The sequence below is a fragment of the Anguilla rostrata genome, chromosome 7 (genome assembly GCF_018555375.3).
Source record: "Anguilla rostrata isolate EN2019 chromosome 7, ASM1855537v3, whole genome shotgun sequence".
Classification (NCBI taxonomy): domain Eukaryota; kingdom Metazoa; phylum Chordata; class Actinopteri; order Anguilliformes; family Anguillidae; genus Anguilla; species Anguilla rostrata.
The window spans coordinates 47,299,092-47,315,846 of record NC_057939.1 but is presented as its reverse complement, the minus strand read 5'-3'; the positions used below and the strand labels follow the sequence as shown (position 1 = coordinate 47,315,846).

At 43.5% G+C, this 16,755-nt stretch overlaps 1 protein-coding gene across 2 annotated transcripts in view; it reads left to right on the top strand.

Moving 5' to 3' along the window:
- Window positions 1-5,704, top strand: part of LOC135259884 (PDZ domain-containing RING finger protein 4-like) — a 135,309-nt gene extending 129,605 nt beyond the window's left edge. For both annotated transcript variants that reach the window (XM_064344777.1, XM_064344778.1), the window contains 2 exons: window positions 1,261-1,377; window positions 2,170-5,704. In XM_064344777.1, coding sequence (XP_064200847.1) covers window positions 1,261-1,377; window positions 2,170-3,705 — 1,653 coding nt within the window. In that variant the 3' untranslated portion in view covers window positions 3,706-5,704. The remainder of the gene's footprint in view (window positions 1-1,260; window positions 1,378-2,169) is intronic.
- Window positions 5,705-16,755: the final 11,051 nt, after the last annotated feature.

Here is a 16,755-nt window from a genome sequence, read left to right as displayed (position 1 = left end):
GCTAAACGCGCGCTCTCCACAGCGGTAATGAGGGCCAGCGCATTAGCTCTGCTTCATGTTTTTTTATTATTTTTTTATGTAGCACAAGTGTAATTGGCTTCTGATAGTAAACTATAAAAGCTAATGGCACAGTAATGCAGAATGAGCCCGAGGCTCGGGGGAGACTAGCTGCGGAGTCCAGATATATACGGAGAGCAATAACTGATCCTCCGCCACCCCTCTTCTAATTATAACACATCTGCGTGTTAATAAAACTTAAATATGGAGGTATTGATTGCCTCTGGTCAAGGGATTCGGGATGTGCAATAATTGAAAGGAGTTCAAAAGGTCAGCCGAGGAGGGGGGAGATAAGTTCCTTTTGTCGGTTTTACTTGCGAGGGTTGGAACAGCCACCCCTTATTTAAGTTTAGTCAACATTTGGGTTTTAATTTGTTTAAGTTTAAAGTCTTATGTTTTTTTTTTTTTTTTAAACAAAATCTAATTAACAGGAACTGTTGAACTGAACTGATTTCTCTGGAGGAAGGAAAGCAACACTGTGTTTTTAAGTTAAGGGCAAGTGTCCTGATCTCGACAATATGGATATCCTTATGTAAATACTGAAGGTGTGTGTGTGTGTGCATGTGTGTGTGACAGCAGTGTGAGCACAGTCTGTCCTCTCTGGGCAGCCAGGTCTGCCTGTGTCTGCCTTTGTCTGTAAATTGCCAAGGTTTTTCTCTGTTTGCTATTAGTCACCATGCTCAGGTAATTATACACGGTGTACAGGCTGTTTACGGCCAAATAGCAGTAACGTTTGCTTTAGGTTTTTTATCATTTCTTTCCAATAGGTCAAATATTTTTCTTTTTGTTTCATTATAATTGTGTTTGGTCAGATTCTCTGAACTATGACTATGCCACTGTCCTGTGGCTGGCCATTATTAGCTGTGTTAGTATTTACTTCTTTGAGTCCCAGGGCCAGTTGACTGAGGGGACGTTTGATCCGATTGCCAATTGGACTTTCTGTTTGAATTAACCTCTTAATGCCATAGAGAGCCCTTTTTGCTTGCTCTTTCAATTCATGGTTTTGGTTTTTCTCTTGGAAGATTTCAGGTCGGACATTGATGCCAAATTATCAAAGATATTATTTTGATTATTCACTCCCAGGTTTACACCTGCTGGGTAGTTTCTGCCCTTTTGAGATATGCAGCAATTTGGCAGTAATCTGAGAGCAGCGTCAGACTGTTAATGCTCTGGAAGTTGATCGGCTCTCTCTCTCTCCGGCAGCTGGACGAGGGCTGGCTGGACGATGAGCAGAACGAGCTGCTGGAGGAGCTGAAGATGGAGATTTTGGAGGAGCAGCGGAAGGAGGAGGCGCAGCTGGTCGCCAGCACGTCCAAGCAGGTGAGAGAGGCAGGAGAGGCGACATCTTCACCCGACTTACGCCGCTCGATGATTACACCATCATCTGGTTACGGCCCAGAGAGATGACGTCATGACCTGTTATGGCACTCTGCGATGGCGTTGTAATCTTGTTGCCACCCAAAGACATGACCTCATTACCTAGGTACCGTCACTCGGTGATGATGTCATCACCTTGTTACAATCCAGAGAGATGATTTCATCACCTGTTACAGCGTTTAGTGATGACGCCATTGCGTTATTGCCATCAAGGATGACATCATCACCTGTTACAACCCTCAGAGATGATGTCGTATAGTCACAAGAGATGACATCATTGCCTGTTACAGCCTTCTCTTATGGGAGGAGCAGGGCAGTAACTCTGTCCCACAGAGCAGAGGAATGCCTAATGATGATAAACGGGCATCTCTTTTTATCTGGAGTTGGAAAGACAAACAAACGCTGCAAGACACAATGAGGAAAGCCACAATGGTCTTATTTATTGGAAAAGATTTTTTGTGTATTGTTTTGTTCTTTGGATTTTAATTAGATGCCTAGGTGCATTTCATTTGAATAAAAACAATGCACATCACCCTGAAAGGAAGCCAAAGGAGCAATATGCATAAAAATCAAATGAAACCAGCTTTATTGGATGAGCATTTCTCATTGAAGAAAGTTGGCTCTCTATATTCAGCCTGTCATCAGGAACCTGTCTGCTCCCATCGTGTCTCTGTCTGTTGTAGTTTCTTTTTTGCCAGCCGTCTCTGATGTATTCAAATGTCTTTATCCTTCCAGCCCAGGCGGCCGGAGGAGGATGACATCACAACCGACACGGCCACCTGCTCCTCCAACAACCAGGACAAGGACAGCGGCGTTTGCCGGACCGATGACAGCGGTCGCCACGACGACACCTCGGAGCAGGAGGTCCTGGCGCGGGTCCAGAGGCGGCTGTCGCAGTGCCTGCGGGAACGGAGGGGGAGGGGAAGGGGGGTGGGGACGCCCGCGAACTCTGAGGGGCGGGGCAACCGGCCTCCCTTAAAGGAGGAAGACGAGGAGGAGGAGGCGGAGGAGGAGGGGGAGAGGGAAGGCGGGGAGGGGGAGGAGGGACGTTTCCGGCAGCTGCTGGAGCTGAAGTGCCAGATTCGGAACAGCGGGGAGTACGACCTGTTCTACAGCCGGCGGAGCACCATCGAGTGCAGCCTGGCCCAGCAGGAGGAGGGCGTGCAGGAGGGGGTCCAGAGGGAGCTGCGCCTCCTCAACGAGGAGCTGAGGAGCATCGAGCAGGAGTGCCAGAACATCATGCAGGCCCACCAGCTGCGCCTGGCCCAGGACCAGAGTCCCGACCGCCGGCCCGGCGGCGGCAAGGACCGGCGCGCCGCCGGGCCCAAGCTGGCCGACATCACGGAGCACCCGGAGCGGTCGGACAAGGACAGCTCCAGCGCCTACAACACGGCGGAGAGCAGCCGGAGCACGCCGCTCGCCATCGAGCGCTCGCCCGACCACTCCCTGCAGAGGATCGTCCGCCTCACCAACCAGAAGAACCTGCGCAGCTCCGCCCTGGCCAAAACCGCCGCCGCCGCCTCCCCCCAGGACGAGAGGGACCCCGCCGGCTCGGACCCCCCGTCCACCCCGCCGACGGGCGAGGACGACCGCCTCCACTGCTCCAAGCTGGCCCCGTACCCGTCGCCCTACCACGGCGCCCCGTACCGCCACCCCAGCATCCCCGCCCACGCCCGCCACTACCAGAGCTACATGCAGCTGATCCAGCAGAGCTCGGCCGTGGAGTACGGCCAGAGCCAGCTGAGCCTGCTGAGCGTGTGCAAGGACCTGCAGCCGCACCGGCCCGCCGAGCCCAAGGCCGAGTGGAAGGTGAAGGTCCGCAGCGACGGCACCCGCTACATCACCAAGCGGCCCGTGCGGGACCGGCTCCTGCGCGAGCGGGCCCTCAAGATCCGCGAGGAGCGCAGCGGCGGCACCACCACGGACGACGACGCCGCCAGCGAGCTGAAGATGGGCCGCTACTGGAGCAAGGAGGAGCGCAAGCAGCACCTCCTGCGGGCCAAGGAGCAGAGGCGCAGGAGGGAGTTCATGATGCGGAGCCGGCTGGAGAGCCTGAGGGAGAGCCCGCAGAGCGGGGGCGAGGGCGGGGGCGGGAGCGGGGGCCGCAAGGAGGTCTCCATCCTGGAGCTGAGCCACAGGAAGATGATGAAGAAGCGCAACCGGAAGATTCTGGATAACTGGATGACCATCCAGGAGCTGATGACCCACGGGGCCCGAGCTCCGGAGGACCCGCAGGTGCACAACGCTTTTCTCTCCGTCACCACCGTGTAAAAAAAAAAAAAAAAACGAGAAGAAGAGCGACGCGAACTCAGACACACGGACTCACTCTGCTACCCCGCGTGGTACGATTTTAATTGCCTCGTTCAATGTGGCATTTTTACGAGAAAAAAAAAAAAAAGACAAAGAAGTAGACGAAAGAGGAAAAAAAATGATATTTTTCACACTTTATAAACCTGAGCTACATTTTGTAAACTATTTTCTTCAACGGTTTGTTTTTTTCCATTGAGATTTCTTCAGTAGCTTCTTCGTTGTTTAATTTATTGAAATTTTTATCGTTTGTTTTTTTTTTTTTTTTTTTTTTTGGTTATACGGTAAAAACTCAAGTACTTCTTTTGAGTTGCCTTGCTATTGAAATGCCTAATGGGAGAGTTCCTGGGCTGTTCGTTTTGAGCCTAAAGCACACGGTTTATGGCTTTTACGCTGCACGATCTGGCTCCTCCTGTGTCCTTTGCCTTGATGCTATGTATGCCGGTATCTTTTCTGCTCCCTCCTTCCGTGTCCATAAAAAATCTCTCTGGTTTTTTGTAGATCCACAGAAAACAGCTTGCTCGCAGCTGCGAGGGCATTACTTTGCCGAACGGTCGTTTTCATTGGCTACCGACCGCGCTTCTCGTTAAGGTTGGCCAGCGGAAAACCCCAACACCTGGCGCGGCGCGGCTCTGCCAGCGAGTGTTTTCCGTTTCCCTTCTTTCCATGTGGCTACGAGAGCAATTACTGCAGCTCTTGCGCTCCCGACAACCCTCCAAGATCTGCTTTGGGCCGAGCCAGTGTCCGTTTTGGCTTCCGGACTCTCCAACGGCAGTTCTGCTCTCGCGGCCAACTCTCGACGGTTATTTTCCGAGGCCAGATTGGCGCTAACGGTGTAGCGTGTGCTCCAGGCTTCAACCGGGCATCTCGGTCTCGGCCTCCGCTCTGGTCTCAGAGCCGTTTAGCCGCTGACGCAGGGATGGTGGGTTGTGCTAGCCCAGCGGAGGAGGCCGCACTCAAAGTGTGCTCACCTTCCTCGCCTCTCAGTGTCTCGCGTCCATTCAAGGAATCAATCCGGGATCATTCTGGACCCAGCAACAGACCGCGAGCAGTATTCTCATTGATCTCCATATTCAGTATTCAAAAATGGTCATTTATATAATTACGCATTCTCAGTTATGTCTGCCCTTATCATATTCAAAGTTTTCAAGTCTCAGTGTTCCATGTGTGGTTCATCAAATTTACCTGTCAAAACCCCTCAAAACCCAACTGGAACATTTTGCTTTCAAAAGTTGCGTCCCACGTTCCAAGCTCTTGTTGTTTTTCTGCCGAAAGGAAATGGCTCATTTATTTTGCATGCACACTTGCATACCAAGAACATAATGAATCATTTACGGAATAATTAAAATAATTTCATTCTCACATAAATGTGGATCAAAGAATGATGCGATAACAATGGCACTGACCCAGTTACAAATGAATAAGTCAAACTTATCCAAACATTTCTGTGGAACCTTGTCTCCATGGCTACAATATCCCAGTCTCTCAGTATGAGAATGATTTACCATAAGGTGATATAATTTTTCAGAGCATTTTAAAGCTTGTCTAAAATATTGCAAATTCTTCTGTATACATTCGTTATTTACATTTTACTCTATAGCCAGCCTTAAGTTTTTTTTTTTTCTTTTTTTACTTTTATAAAATGGCCAAAATGATATTGTACAACATTGCCTATATTTCAATCGAGCAATGAAATGCTACTGGAAATAACCATCTGCTCTGTTATGGAGCACAAACACTTTCATACACTATTCACAATTGTTTTTTGTTTTTTGTTTTTTTATGCTACATATTGTAAATTCTACCTGTAAATTAATCCTGTATTTGTTCCAAGTCAATGTTGATGGTCTTATTTTTAGGTGACATGTAGTAGACATAGATGTTGACAGGTCATTGTGTGGTAATTGTGATAACTGGAAAAATGATAATGATAATAAATTATTGTTTATCTTTATGAAAACCATTGAAACTGTTTCATTGGCCATTTTCTAGTAATCAGATTTGACCTGCACTGTATATGGATTTGGAGAGCATGAGCATGAGCGTTCTGTTTTGCTTGTACAACTCATTTATACCGGTGTGTGAATACGTAAGAATTTATTCACAGACTGTCATGCATGAGTTGTAACCCCTTTTCCACAGTAAAAGAAATATGAATGTAAAAACGCATGACATGAATCATTTCAGGACTACGTTCTATTACTGAAGCCAGACAATGAAGTGGTCTGATCGTTGTAAATTCAATCCCTGTTGGACTCATATGAAGTCTGTTAGAGTTGAATTAATAACGAACATTGTACTATACAGTTCCCTTATGAGTGAAATAGTTGTCCACAAAGATATATAATCGATGAGGTCCATCTGATAGCACACAATGGTGTTAGTAATACTAACGTGTTTACATTCATTGTGTGGGACTGAAAGCTAAACCAGAGACTCCAGTTAATAGGTATATAAAGGTAAAGCATCTGGAAAACAGGTCATTTTATTTATTTTTTTTTTCTTCTTTTTTTATTTTGCAAGATATCTTAGTTTTATTGGTAAGATCTGGGCTGGTTGATTGGGACTCAGTCAGCAGCAACTGTTTGTTAGAAGGCATATGCAATTAGAGCAGCATGTCATTCTGTGCTTTTAATTTACCACTCTTAATTCTTACAGGGAAATGCATCCCTTTTCTTCATTTCAAATTGACTTGCTAAATGAGTATTAATCATGCAGAGGCAGAAGGAGATTTAAATTAAAACCGCCTTACACTCGAGTGGATTTGCTTCATTAAGGCAAATCTCTCTAAATCATTTTAGTAGCTTTACTGTCTCACGTGTGGAAAGGAAGTGGATAAATGTTCCACACTGTTTCCATTAGATATTCAAATGCATGTTTAAATCATAAATTCGTTTAAACCATAAAGTCCTGGGAAAGAAATGGGCTAGGTGTACTGCAGGTATTACGCTCATTAAAACGACTCCTCTATTTGAAAATGTCAGGACCGTTCCTCGCTCTGGCAGAAATGATTTCTCGAAGATTAATGCCTGAGTGTCTTGTAAATGTTACAGTGAAGAAGGGTTTTTAATCCGCCTCTCAAAGTGGATTCCTGCCCTAAAATCAATGGTTCAGTCTGGTCTTCTACAGTCGCAGATTGTGTGGGTATTTCCGGCAGTTGGGTAAATAGATAAGCAAACACGTATATGGAGAATATGAGCCAAGGAAATGGGATATTGATTGCCAATCCTTGACTAGATGAATAAAGACTTGTGTGAATTGATTGTGGACGATACATAAAAAAGAGGTGTCTAGACTCAAGAATACTGATCCTACGATTCCTTAACACATAAACTTTAAGCCGGTCCATAAAAATATCTTTCAATTCTGTTTTGCTACAAAGCATTTATAAATCACTGGTGCGCTGTGCGTGTTTTTGCTATGTATTGATTCTGGTGAAGTGTGCAGTGAGTTGCCTTCTGAAGTGTCAGGACAGGAACTCCTTTCATCTTAGTTTCCTGTTGTATTTACCACAGGAAATCAAGACTGAAGTACTGGAAACTGTTTCATAGGCCTGCATTCAATCAATTTGTCAGAAACTTTGGCTCACAAAGTGAATGAACAAATGATACTTTTTTCCTTCAGAGAGAAGGTCTGGCAAGTTCAAACTGTGTTTGCGGAACTTGCCAAACTGGGAAAACAATTCAGAACCATGGATTCAGCATTTGATTCATAATTAAATTTTGTTCTTTAAATTTCAATGAAGGTTTCTTCACAGTTGGCAAGGTGATTTTTGTACATGCCACTGCCCAACTAATTGTGAAGAAGATAATCGAACGCTGCCATTTGATTGTGAGTCAAATTTAAGAACAAATGTGGGTTGAATACAGAACACTGTTTTCATTTGAGTCCAGAAAAAAAGTTGACTACAGTCCATAGTGTTTCACAGAATTCCAGGAAGTGAAGATTATTCTGAAGTGACGCTAAGCTAAGGATGGAGGCATTGCAACAAGATGTAGGGGGAGCATTCAAAGCAAATGTCGGCCCGGCATACATACCACACCGTGTTCTCTAGCGCTGGTATACGTCACTGAACCGATTCGTCTGTTTCGGGGAAGGGAGGGCGCGGGTCTTCTAGGCAAACACAAAAGCACAACATCGCCTGATCTGCCGCGACGGCCAGACGATCCGTTTTCAGATGTCTCCCGAGTTGTTTTGCGGAGTCGAAGCCGCCGCCTGACGAACGAACGAACGAACGAATTCCTTCCGTCTGCGTACCGCGGGCCAGGCGCGCGCTGATTTCCATTAGCACAATAGCTTCGCATTAAGAGCCGCGCGCGGGAAAACGGCGGGGGGACGGGGTCCGCCTCGCTGTCAGCCCGGGAGAGCGCATTCCCCCCGACTCATTTGTTAATTCTCATTGTCTACGCCGAAAGACCATTAAAATACCATCAGAACACCGCGGAGCCGTCCGCGGCCGTTCCAACCGGCGACGCCCATGAGTGGCAGTCTTTCTGCGCGAGCTAATTAAGTTCGGCTCGCAGGCCCTGAAAGACCCAGTCAGGTATAATTAAAACCGCACCAATGACAGCGCTGGCATTTGTCAGATTCATCCATTGGTTCAAATAGCGGTCGTGACAGAAATGTCAAGCTGATAGCGTTCCCATTCCTCCCCCGTTCTGTTCGCGGGCTCCGACGCGGTCCGGGCGCCGCGGACGTTATAAATGTTTGCCGATAACCTTTAAGGATTCCCTAAACAGCCGAAACGACAAATTCCTTTTCATTAGCCCCGGAAAAAGAAAAGGGATGAAATTTACGGATGCGCGGATGCCGTAAATGCACGGAGGAGAGTTCTGCGTCTCCATAGCATCGTAATTCTGTTTTCACCGTGGTATCGATCGAAAAGGAGGGGATGACAAACCCGTAATTACCAACGACAATGCTGCCTTTAGATGAACTGAATATTTTTCACAGCTCTGGTCTTCCATAGCATTTCACAGATTTAATCTAAATCTGCCCTAATATACTGGAAGGAGTGCATTCAATATATACAGAGAGTGGATTGTTGATCATCCATATCCGTTATGGTATCCGCCCATAACATTCATCTTAACCAAGCGAAACAGAAAATGTACTGTTCAGCAATTCATCTCTGAAGGGTTTTAAGTGCGTACAAGGCCTTGCATTTTTACACAAATGTAATCAGCCAACATTGATTTGCTTGACATTAAGTAATATTTGCTCCTGGTATCAATACAAGTGGTTAGCTGGTGTTTTTTTTCTTGAATGCGGTTGTATAGATCTGTTCGCTAAGCCAAGATGTGGGACCACAGATTCTGTAGACAAACCAGATCACCTTTTGCGTTCTTTCATTACATTACATTACATTTATTTGGCAGACACTTTTATCCAAAGCGACGTACAAAAAGTGCATTTCATGGTCATAGACAACTGCTAAACACAGGTTCAGTAAGGTACAATACTTATTTTGTACAGCTTTCCTTCCTCTATTTTTTAACCACAAGAGGTTCTGGTTGATTACATAAGTTTCCTGGAGTGTATTGCATTACATAACATCTATTACCACAATATTGTCCTTGGTCATGCCTTCAATGAATACTCAAGAGGCATCTGATTGGACAGATTATTTGGCCCCAATGGGAGTGAGCAGTATTGAAAAATAGGAGAAAAATCTATGGTGGTGCTACAGTATATCACCTATTCACAGTAACATAGCAACAATCACAACACCCATGGATGTGGGGTCAAAGGTCACGAAACTTTGGTCCTATACTGTGGAGGTCTGCAGTCCTAACAAAGGCGGTTTCACTGCTATCTTTGAAAAAGGGTACTATGGTCTTCATTTTTCAATATATTTTGCCTCGTGATTTTGCTACTAAACCACCGATGTGGCACTAGCCAATCACAGGACCAGAACAGTCTTTACGGTCATGATTCATTTCCGTTTACTGCAGTCGTTATCAATTCGGTGCTGTTTCAGAGGCTTGTTTCCCGCTGACCTTCTGCTTGTTTGTTGTCTCTGTTTAATCCCAGCCAAGTGCATTGGAGCCCAATTAACCACACAAAGCTGTGAATATCTGCAACAATCAAACGGCTAATTACAATTCATTTTTCATCAAATAACTGGTTCTCATCTTTTTTTCATTGAAAGAGCAGTAAAGAGGGGCCAATTTGCCGTATGTTACATAAAGGGTTGTAATGAAAGGGCTTTTTTCTTTTTTTATGAGAAAGGCCAAAGCAAAGTTTTATTAAAATGTACCAACATGGCTTCACTTATGTGAATTTGAATGGCAGAAACCAAAGATTTTAATATTTGTCATTAAAAGAAAGGTCAAATGCATGTCTCTTTACATCTCCTGAATAAGGTTTCCACGTTGGTTGCTAGTGTATCGTGTTTCATCAGGAAGTGAATCCATTTTATTGGACTATTATGGCGGCATCAAAAGTTGGTGAATCAACTCAAATCAAGACGCTCAAGAGTACGCAAGAAAACAGCGTTTTTCATGTAATTTCACACTCTACGACAGCAAGACTAATTACCCATTTACTGTAGTACCTGCTTATTTCTGGATTGCTGTCTGTGTTAGATGCTTAATTAAGTCACGCTTAATGAACAGGTAGCTATTCATTTATCGGCTGTGTTCTCGGAGCATTAACAGGCTCGTCCAATAACGTGTGACCCAGTTGTGTCTTGGCAGCAACCCAGAACAGCAGATGAAATTCCCTTTTTCCGCGGAGTGGGATTAAGATTCGCGGCGCTGAAGACCGATTCTAATCAAGCGCGGGGAGTTTGCTGCCAAGCTCTCTCTCTCTCCACCGCTGCCCGAAATCGGCAGCCGCCCGGCGCCCGAGGATTTCCCGCCGAAGAACAAAGCGAGTCGTGAAAAAGGGAGGACTAGCCTTCCCCCTCGGCTCGACGGTCGCGTTCGTAGCGACCGCGGCGGTTAACCTGGTCGGAAAAAAAGTGCCGGTCATGTCGCCTTGCTTGCCTCGTTCGGGAGGTGACGGTGAGACCGTGTCTCGTAATCGCAAATGAGAATAATCCCCTATGTGCTCTCATAATACCAGTGCACACCTCACTGAGCACTGAAATGAATAACCACCGGGTGACCTCAATTTTACACTTACTATGCAAGGTAAACACCAGACAACGCTCTCGCATATTCCTCTCGTTACATCCTGCAGACACACTACAGCAATGGCGGCACTGTTGGGCTGGATATAACCCAATGAATCCTAGCATGCCAAAAAGATAATTGATTTTTAAAATAAATTCTACTGTACCCCTATCACAGTGCAATTTCACACTAGACTAGGATTAGCTCGGTGCCAGTTGCCAACCCCTCATTATTTTGCTAATTTAGTATTTGCTGTCAGTGAGGACGTTTTCTGTAATGAATCTCTGGGCATTTCTGGTTCATTTCTGGTTGCACGCGGGCATTGTGTATTGAAGATTGCGTACTCTTTGTTTTATCTGTTTTTTGCCATCCGTAACCTGGCAGCCTACAGTACCTGCCTGAATTCTGTATGGACTGTTACACTCATAATCAGTTGGACGTAAAAAAGCAAGGGTAACATACATGTACCAAACAAATATCAGGGTATAGAGAGTCAGAGACACACTAACAGTGAAAAGCTTTCATCATTCCAATTGATCAGCTGATGGACTAAAGGAGCTCAACACATAATGTGGTACATAGATCAGCACTGGACTAAATGACCCTACACTATTTAACCAGAGTATTTATCCTGTATCTGCCTTACCTTCTCATTGTATCTACTAATCCAATGTATTTACCATATATTTACTCACGCCTAGTATCCAAATATACTTACTCTGTATCTACTCTAGCCTAATGCATTTACTTTATTCTATATCTGCTCAGGCCTGATGTATTTCTACAATAGCCTGTGATCCCAATGTATTTACCCTATATCTACTCTAGTATATTTAAACCAATATATTTTCCCTATATCTACTCTAGTATACTACCCCAATGTATTTATCCTACATCTATTTTTTAGTCCGGCCTGCTTACCCAGAGCATTTATCCTACACCATTCGGATATTTTAATTTGAAGACATCGAGCGAACCTGAAATCCTTCCGGCCTCCCTGTAAATAACAGCCATGCTGTTGGGGGAGACTGGGCGAACCGGCGCAAGGAAAGACCATTCCGAAACGTTCCCCCCCGGTTCCCCCGGAGCGCTGCTTGCGCGATTCGAGGCGGGGAGCGGGACGGGAGCCGGCGCTTGATTAACAACCGGGCCGCGCGGCTGACCTTGGGACTTTATGAAGGCGTGTCATCGCTAGGAGCCGCGAGGCGGTTTGGAGATTCACGACCTCCCCGTTTTACAGACCACTGCAGTCCATTTGAAGTGACAGGCTGCGAAACAGGGGTCCATTACAGCAAAGTGCTTACATTGGTCGGCCATAAAAATAATGTTAGGTGTAATGTGGGGCCTGATTAGCATAGTGCAGGGAGTGCGTTTCGCATTTATGTCACCGGAAGATGAAAAAAAAAAGATGAATATGAATCAATGCGGATCCACCCATGTGATGATATTGTTTTCGGTGGAAAAGTAATCTGTCATATACATTTATATGTACTATATACTCACGACACCAGCATATAGTACATATAAATGTATGTGACAGATTTAGTTTTCGCAGCAAATAATATTGTCATAGGACAGTGAAAAAAAAAATTATGTGAATCAATGCAGATTCACCCATGTGACAATATTGTTTTCAGTGGAAAAGAAATCTGTCATGTACATTTATATGTACTATATGCTGATAAAATTTTTAAAATATAGCATTGAGCCACCACTGTTATCCAGATGAACCCATAAAGCTTACTTTATTTATATACAGTACAATTCATTTACGCGGCACAATATATTGCTGATGCTATTCAGGTGAAGTACCTTGTTTATGGGTACATCAACCATACTTCGCCTTGGAGATGAACCCACAACCTCAGAGTTAAAAGCTCATTTTCCTACACTTTAAGCCATACTGCTGTCTCCGATATTCCTCTGCGAAAGTTTGTTTGTAAGACAGTTCAGTTCGGAAAGTTTATACTGCAGTTGAGTGCAGGTCTTGCCTCATATGGACAATGTGCTCAAGCAGAATAGTACTGATGCCTGTAAACAGGTAATATCTGCACATACTGATATCTGCACACAGTTAATACCTAGTCACAGATATTACTTGTACACAGCTAGCATATGTATTTATTTTATTTCTTCTTTATCTAATCAGGGTGATGTTGACATCTCTTTTTGCAAGTAAGCCCTGGAGAACATGCGACAGAGAATGTTCCGGAAGGGGTTCCAGCCGGAACTTAAACCCAGAACCACCTTTTCGTGAGGCAATAGTGCCAACCACTTCACCACCGTGCCGTCAGAATACATCTAATACCTGTACAGAACTGATACCTGAGCTGTGCACCGCTAATATTTAAATGCCTAATACCTGGACACAGGTAATGTATTTACATACCAAATACCTTTGCGCAGTTAATATTGTCAGTCATTTTCATTATACTTGCTTCTGTGTGAGCATCCGTCTTGCATGTTAATGCAGCTCGAGGGGAAATAGGATTTATCTCCAGTGGACTGTGCGCTGTGAATATTGGCAGGGGGTTTTCCATCAGCACAACCAGGAAGACGTGACTCTGACTTTTCCGTGTCTCTGAGTTTTTTTCTGTATTTATTTCTTTATTATTCAAAGTAGGTTATGGACATGAAAGTCATGCTGTTAACTTCCACCAGTGATTTTTGTGCGTTCCGTAGAGGATGGTCTCTCTCTAGGTTTAAAATGTTAAAGCACTACAGCGGTAATATTCTTCAACAACAGCTGTGCAGTCAGCAGAGTGATATTTCATTGATTGTGTTGACTGGAGCTTGTGACTTAATAATCATTTGTTCCTGCTCATTTCCTTATTGCAGAGTGCTTACAAATAAACATTCAAACTACAAAGGGCTGTTTAATATGTGGGAGAACACTCAGGCTGTTTGGATGTAATGTTTTCATAATGAGTGATTGATTCCAAGGAGCTCCAGAAAGAACATCCATAGTTTGTAAAATATAGGGTTCACTCAAGCCCAGATAAAATGTAGAATAATATTCAGAATCTACAAACAAAAAAATATATATATTTTCAAACCCAGAATGCTGATCTGTTGGATTTGTCTGTTGATTTGAAGCAGAAATGCTAGCCTCGTTGTTTGATGAGTGTTGTATTCTCACATTGTGGAGTGTACAGGCAGAAAGGGGTTGATAAGATCTTTTATTACTGAAAACCACTAGCATAAACAGTATTCCCTAAATAAAATTAAATATAAATATATAATTACGTTGCTCTGTTGTCCTAACAGCAAGGCCAAGAGGACACTGATGTTATTTTCCCACTGTTTCTTCCATTATGAATGGAGACAATTAACACACGAGTTTCGGTTCGGTCAATCGTTTTGTTTTAAACGACTTACAACCTTGTGTGGAGAAGTGAGGCTCGGTTTTATTGCAGGGGCAAAGGTGTGGAGCAGCGGTATTAATTCATCCCTTTGGAAATGATCTGCCAGCTGTCCACACCAAACTCCAGCAGAGAGCTTTGGCTGAACTGACACAAATAAAGTCCATGGGATTGATTAAATATGACCCCGGGCAAGGGCAGACTTTCCTCATTAGCCATGTAAATTAGCCAGAGTTTAAGGTCATGTTTAAACGAGGAAACGCGCGGCTGTCTTTGGATTCTGAAGTTAACTAACTCAACTCACCCCTGTGCTTTTGAAATGTAAGTAAAAGCAGATGCTGTATTTGATGTTTTGTTGTTGTTGTTGTTATGGTCAGTATGAGTGGAGTGATAAAATCTCCTTACAAATGATAGTTGTGTGAAGCCAAACACAAGGTTCCTGACCACAACACACAGCTCATTTCTGTCATTTTTTATATATTTTTTGTCAAGATGGCAAATCATTCCTCACTTTTTCTGATAACGTATCAAGATAGTTGGCACATTCAGATCCATTCAACAATCCATATTCCATATTATTACATGACAATAAGCAAGTAGAGACACCTGCAGTTCAGCACTTACTGTAGATGACTCCAAACTGGGATCTGGGGACCCCCTTGGAAAAAAAACAATACTTTATTGATATTTCCATATGATATATGACTTGTTTATATTATAAATGGGTACTACAAATAGTATTTGTAAACACTAGTTTAAAAGTTAAGAGATTTTACACAAACACTGACTTTCTGGATTGATTTTGACAAGTACCTGAACATGTATATATGATTGATTTGTAAGTGCAAAGATAATGCCCACCAGTAAAGTCACGAATGATATGACCGGCACTGTACATTCACTTTTCATTTTGAACAGGATGGAATGAGTTCTAACCTACTATGCCATCTGGAGTCATTTGTCTAACTTTTAGGAGCACTATCTTATATTACACACATGCTCTGGTTGATTGTATTGTATTGTTTGTGGATAGTAATAATAAAATTGTGAATTGTGATTTTTTTCCCTTAAAGTGCAGTTTCAGTTAGAGACTGCCTAGGGCACATTAAAAGGCTCATCATTTATTCCTTGTAAAACCTATAAACTGAAAAATGAAAAAAATACATTTTCAAATTATGGGACCTGGGAGCTAAAGCTGAGGCATCTGTTTGAATAACTTATTCATGTTGTATCAATTTTTAAAATTATGAACATATTCACACCCACATTATTTGAATACTGCGCATTTATTGGGCATCGTTTGACATGCCAAGCAAATATTAAAATTAAAATCCCTCTTTGGCTTCGCAGAGAGCGGTAGCATGAAGTATTCACAATGCAGTTCACAATGCCCTACTTTTTAAATTTCATTTATTATATAATTTACAATGCCAGGCTGATAGCAGTATCAAGATAAGAGGTAATACAAAGGAAATTAAAATGTATAATACTGAAATATTGCATATGCAATACCTGATAAAGGTTATTGCTCTTTTTTATCTCCAAAACAGGTTGTATTTTATAATGCATACAGCTTTGTGTTTGCTGGCATTTATTATCATGTAAAATGCTTCTGAACCTTTTGAAAGACCCTGCGCAATCAAGGTCATCATTTTTTAAATAGCTAAATGACACAAGATATCAAGTCTATTTCTTATTGAGATTTTGGATACATTTTTGGTTATTTATGTTTATATTGTAGCTTAATGGACACTTTCAAGCCACGAAAAAAGTTAGAACAGGGTGTTATTGTGTGCAAGTGCACATATGACCCAACCATATCACTCTGGACCCTTATGTTAAACAGCTGAAGCTAAGCTGGTGTGAGGTTGGTTAGTACTTGGATGGGAAAGCTGTTGATTGGCTGGTAGGGGACACGCTTCCCTCTGGTCATCACCTGTTTTTGTAGAACACATACTTGTGTGCTCTCCCCAAAATTGATATTGGATGTTGTGGCATTGAAGGCGACCAGTGAATGCGACTGAGCATTCAAAGCTGTGGGAGAAAGGGGGGAGAAGGTACTGAAAATATCCCATTATTTCCTCTCATAATAACTCATGATCCAAACTGAGATACATTGAGTGGCAACGATGCCCTCATTAGTCAGTAAAGATAACAGATCAAATCACATTAACGTTGACGCACAATCACTGACTTATTAATGGGTTTCTAAGGAGTCGCTCGGGATCTGTTAGTAAAATAATTTCTGCTAAATGTGTTCCACCTTCATATTGATAAGACATCAATTGTATTAGTATTGCATATTGTGCCTTCATGTGATTATGTTCTAAGATGGGACTGAATTCCCGCCACTCCAGTTTATCGCTGGAGAGGTAAATAAGCTCAGTTTCTGGAGGACGGCTGACAGGTGTGGACTGATGCCATAGCCCTTACTCTATAGTGTCTCATAGTGCAGAGACAGAGATTAGCAGTGAGTAGCGTGGCATAAGTCCCATGTTTGTCCAGCTTGCTGGAAATATACTTTAGGTCACAGT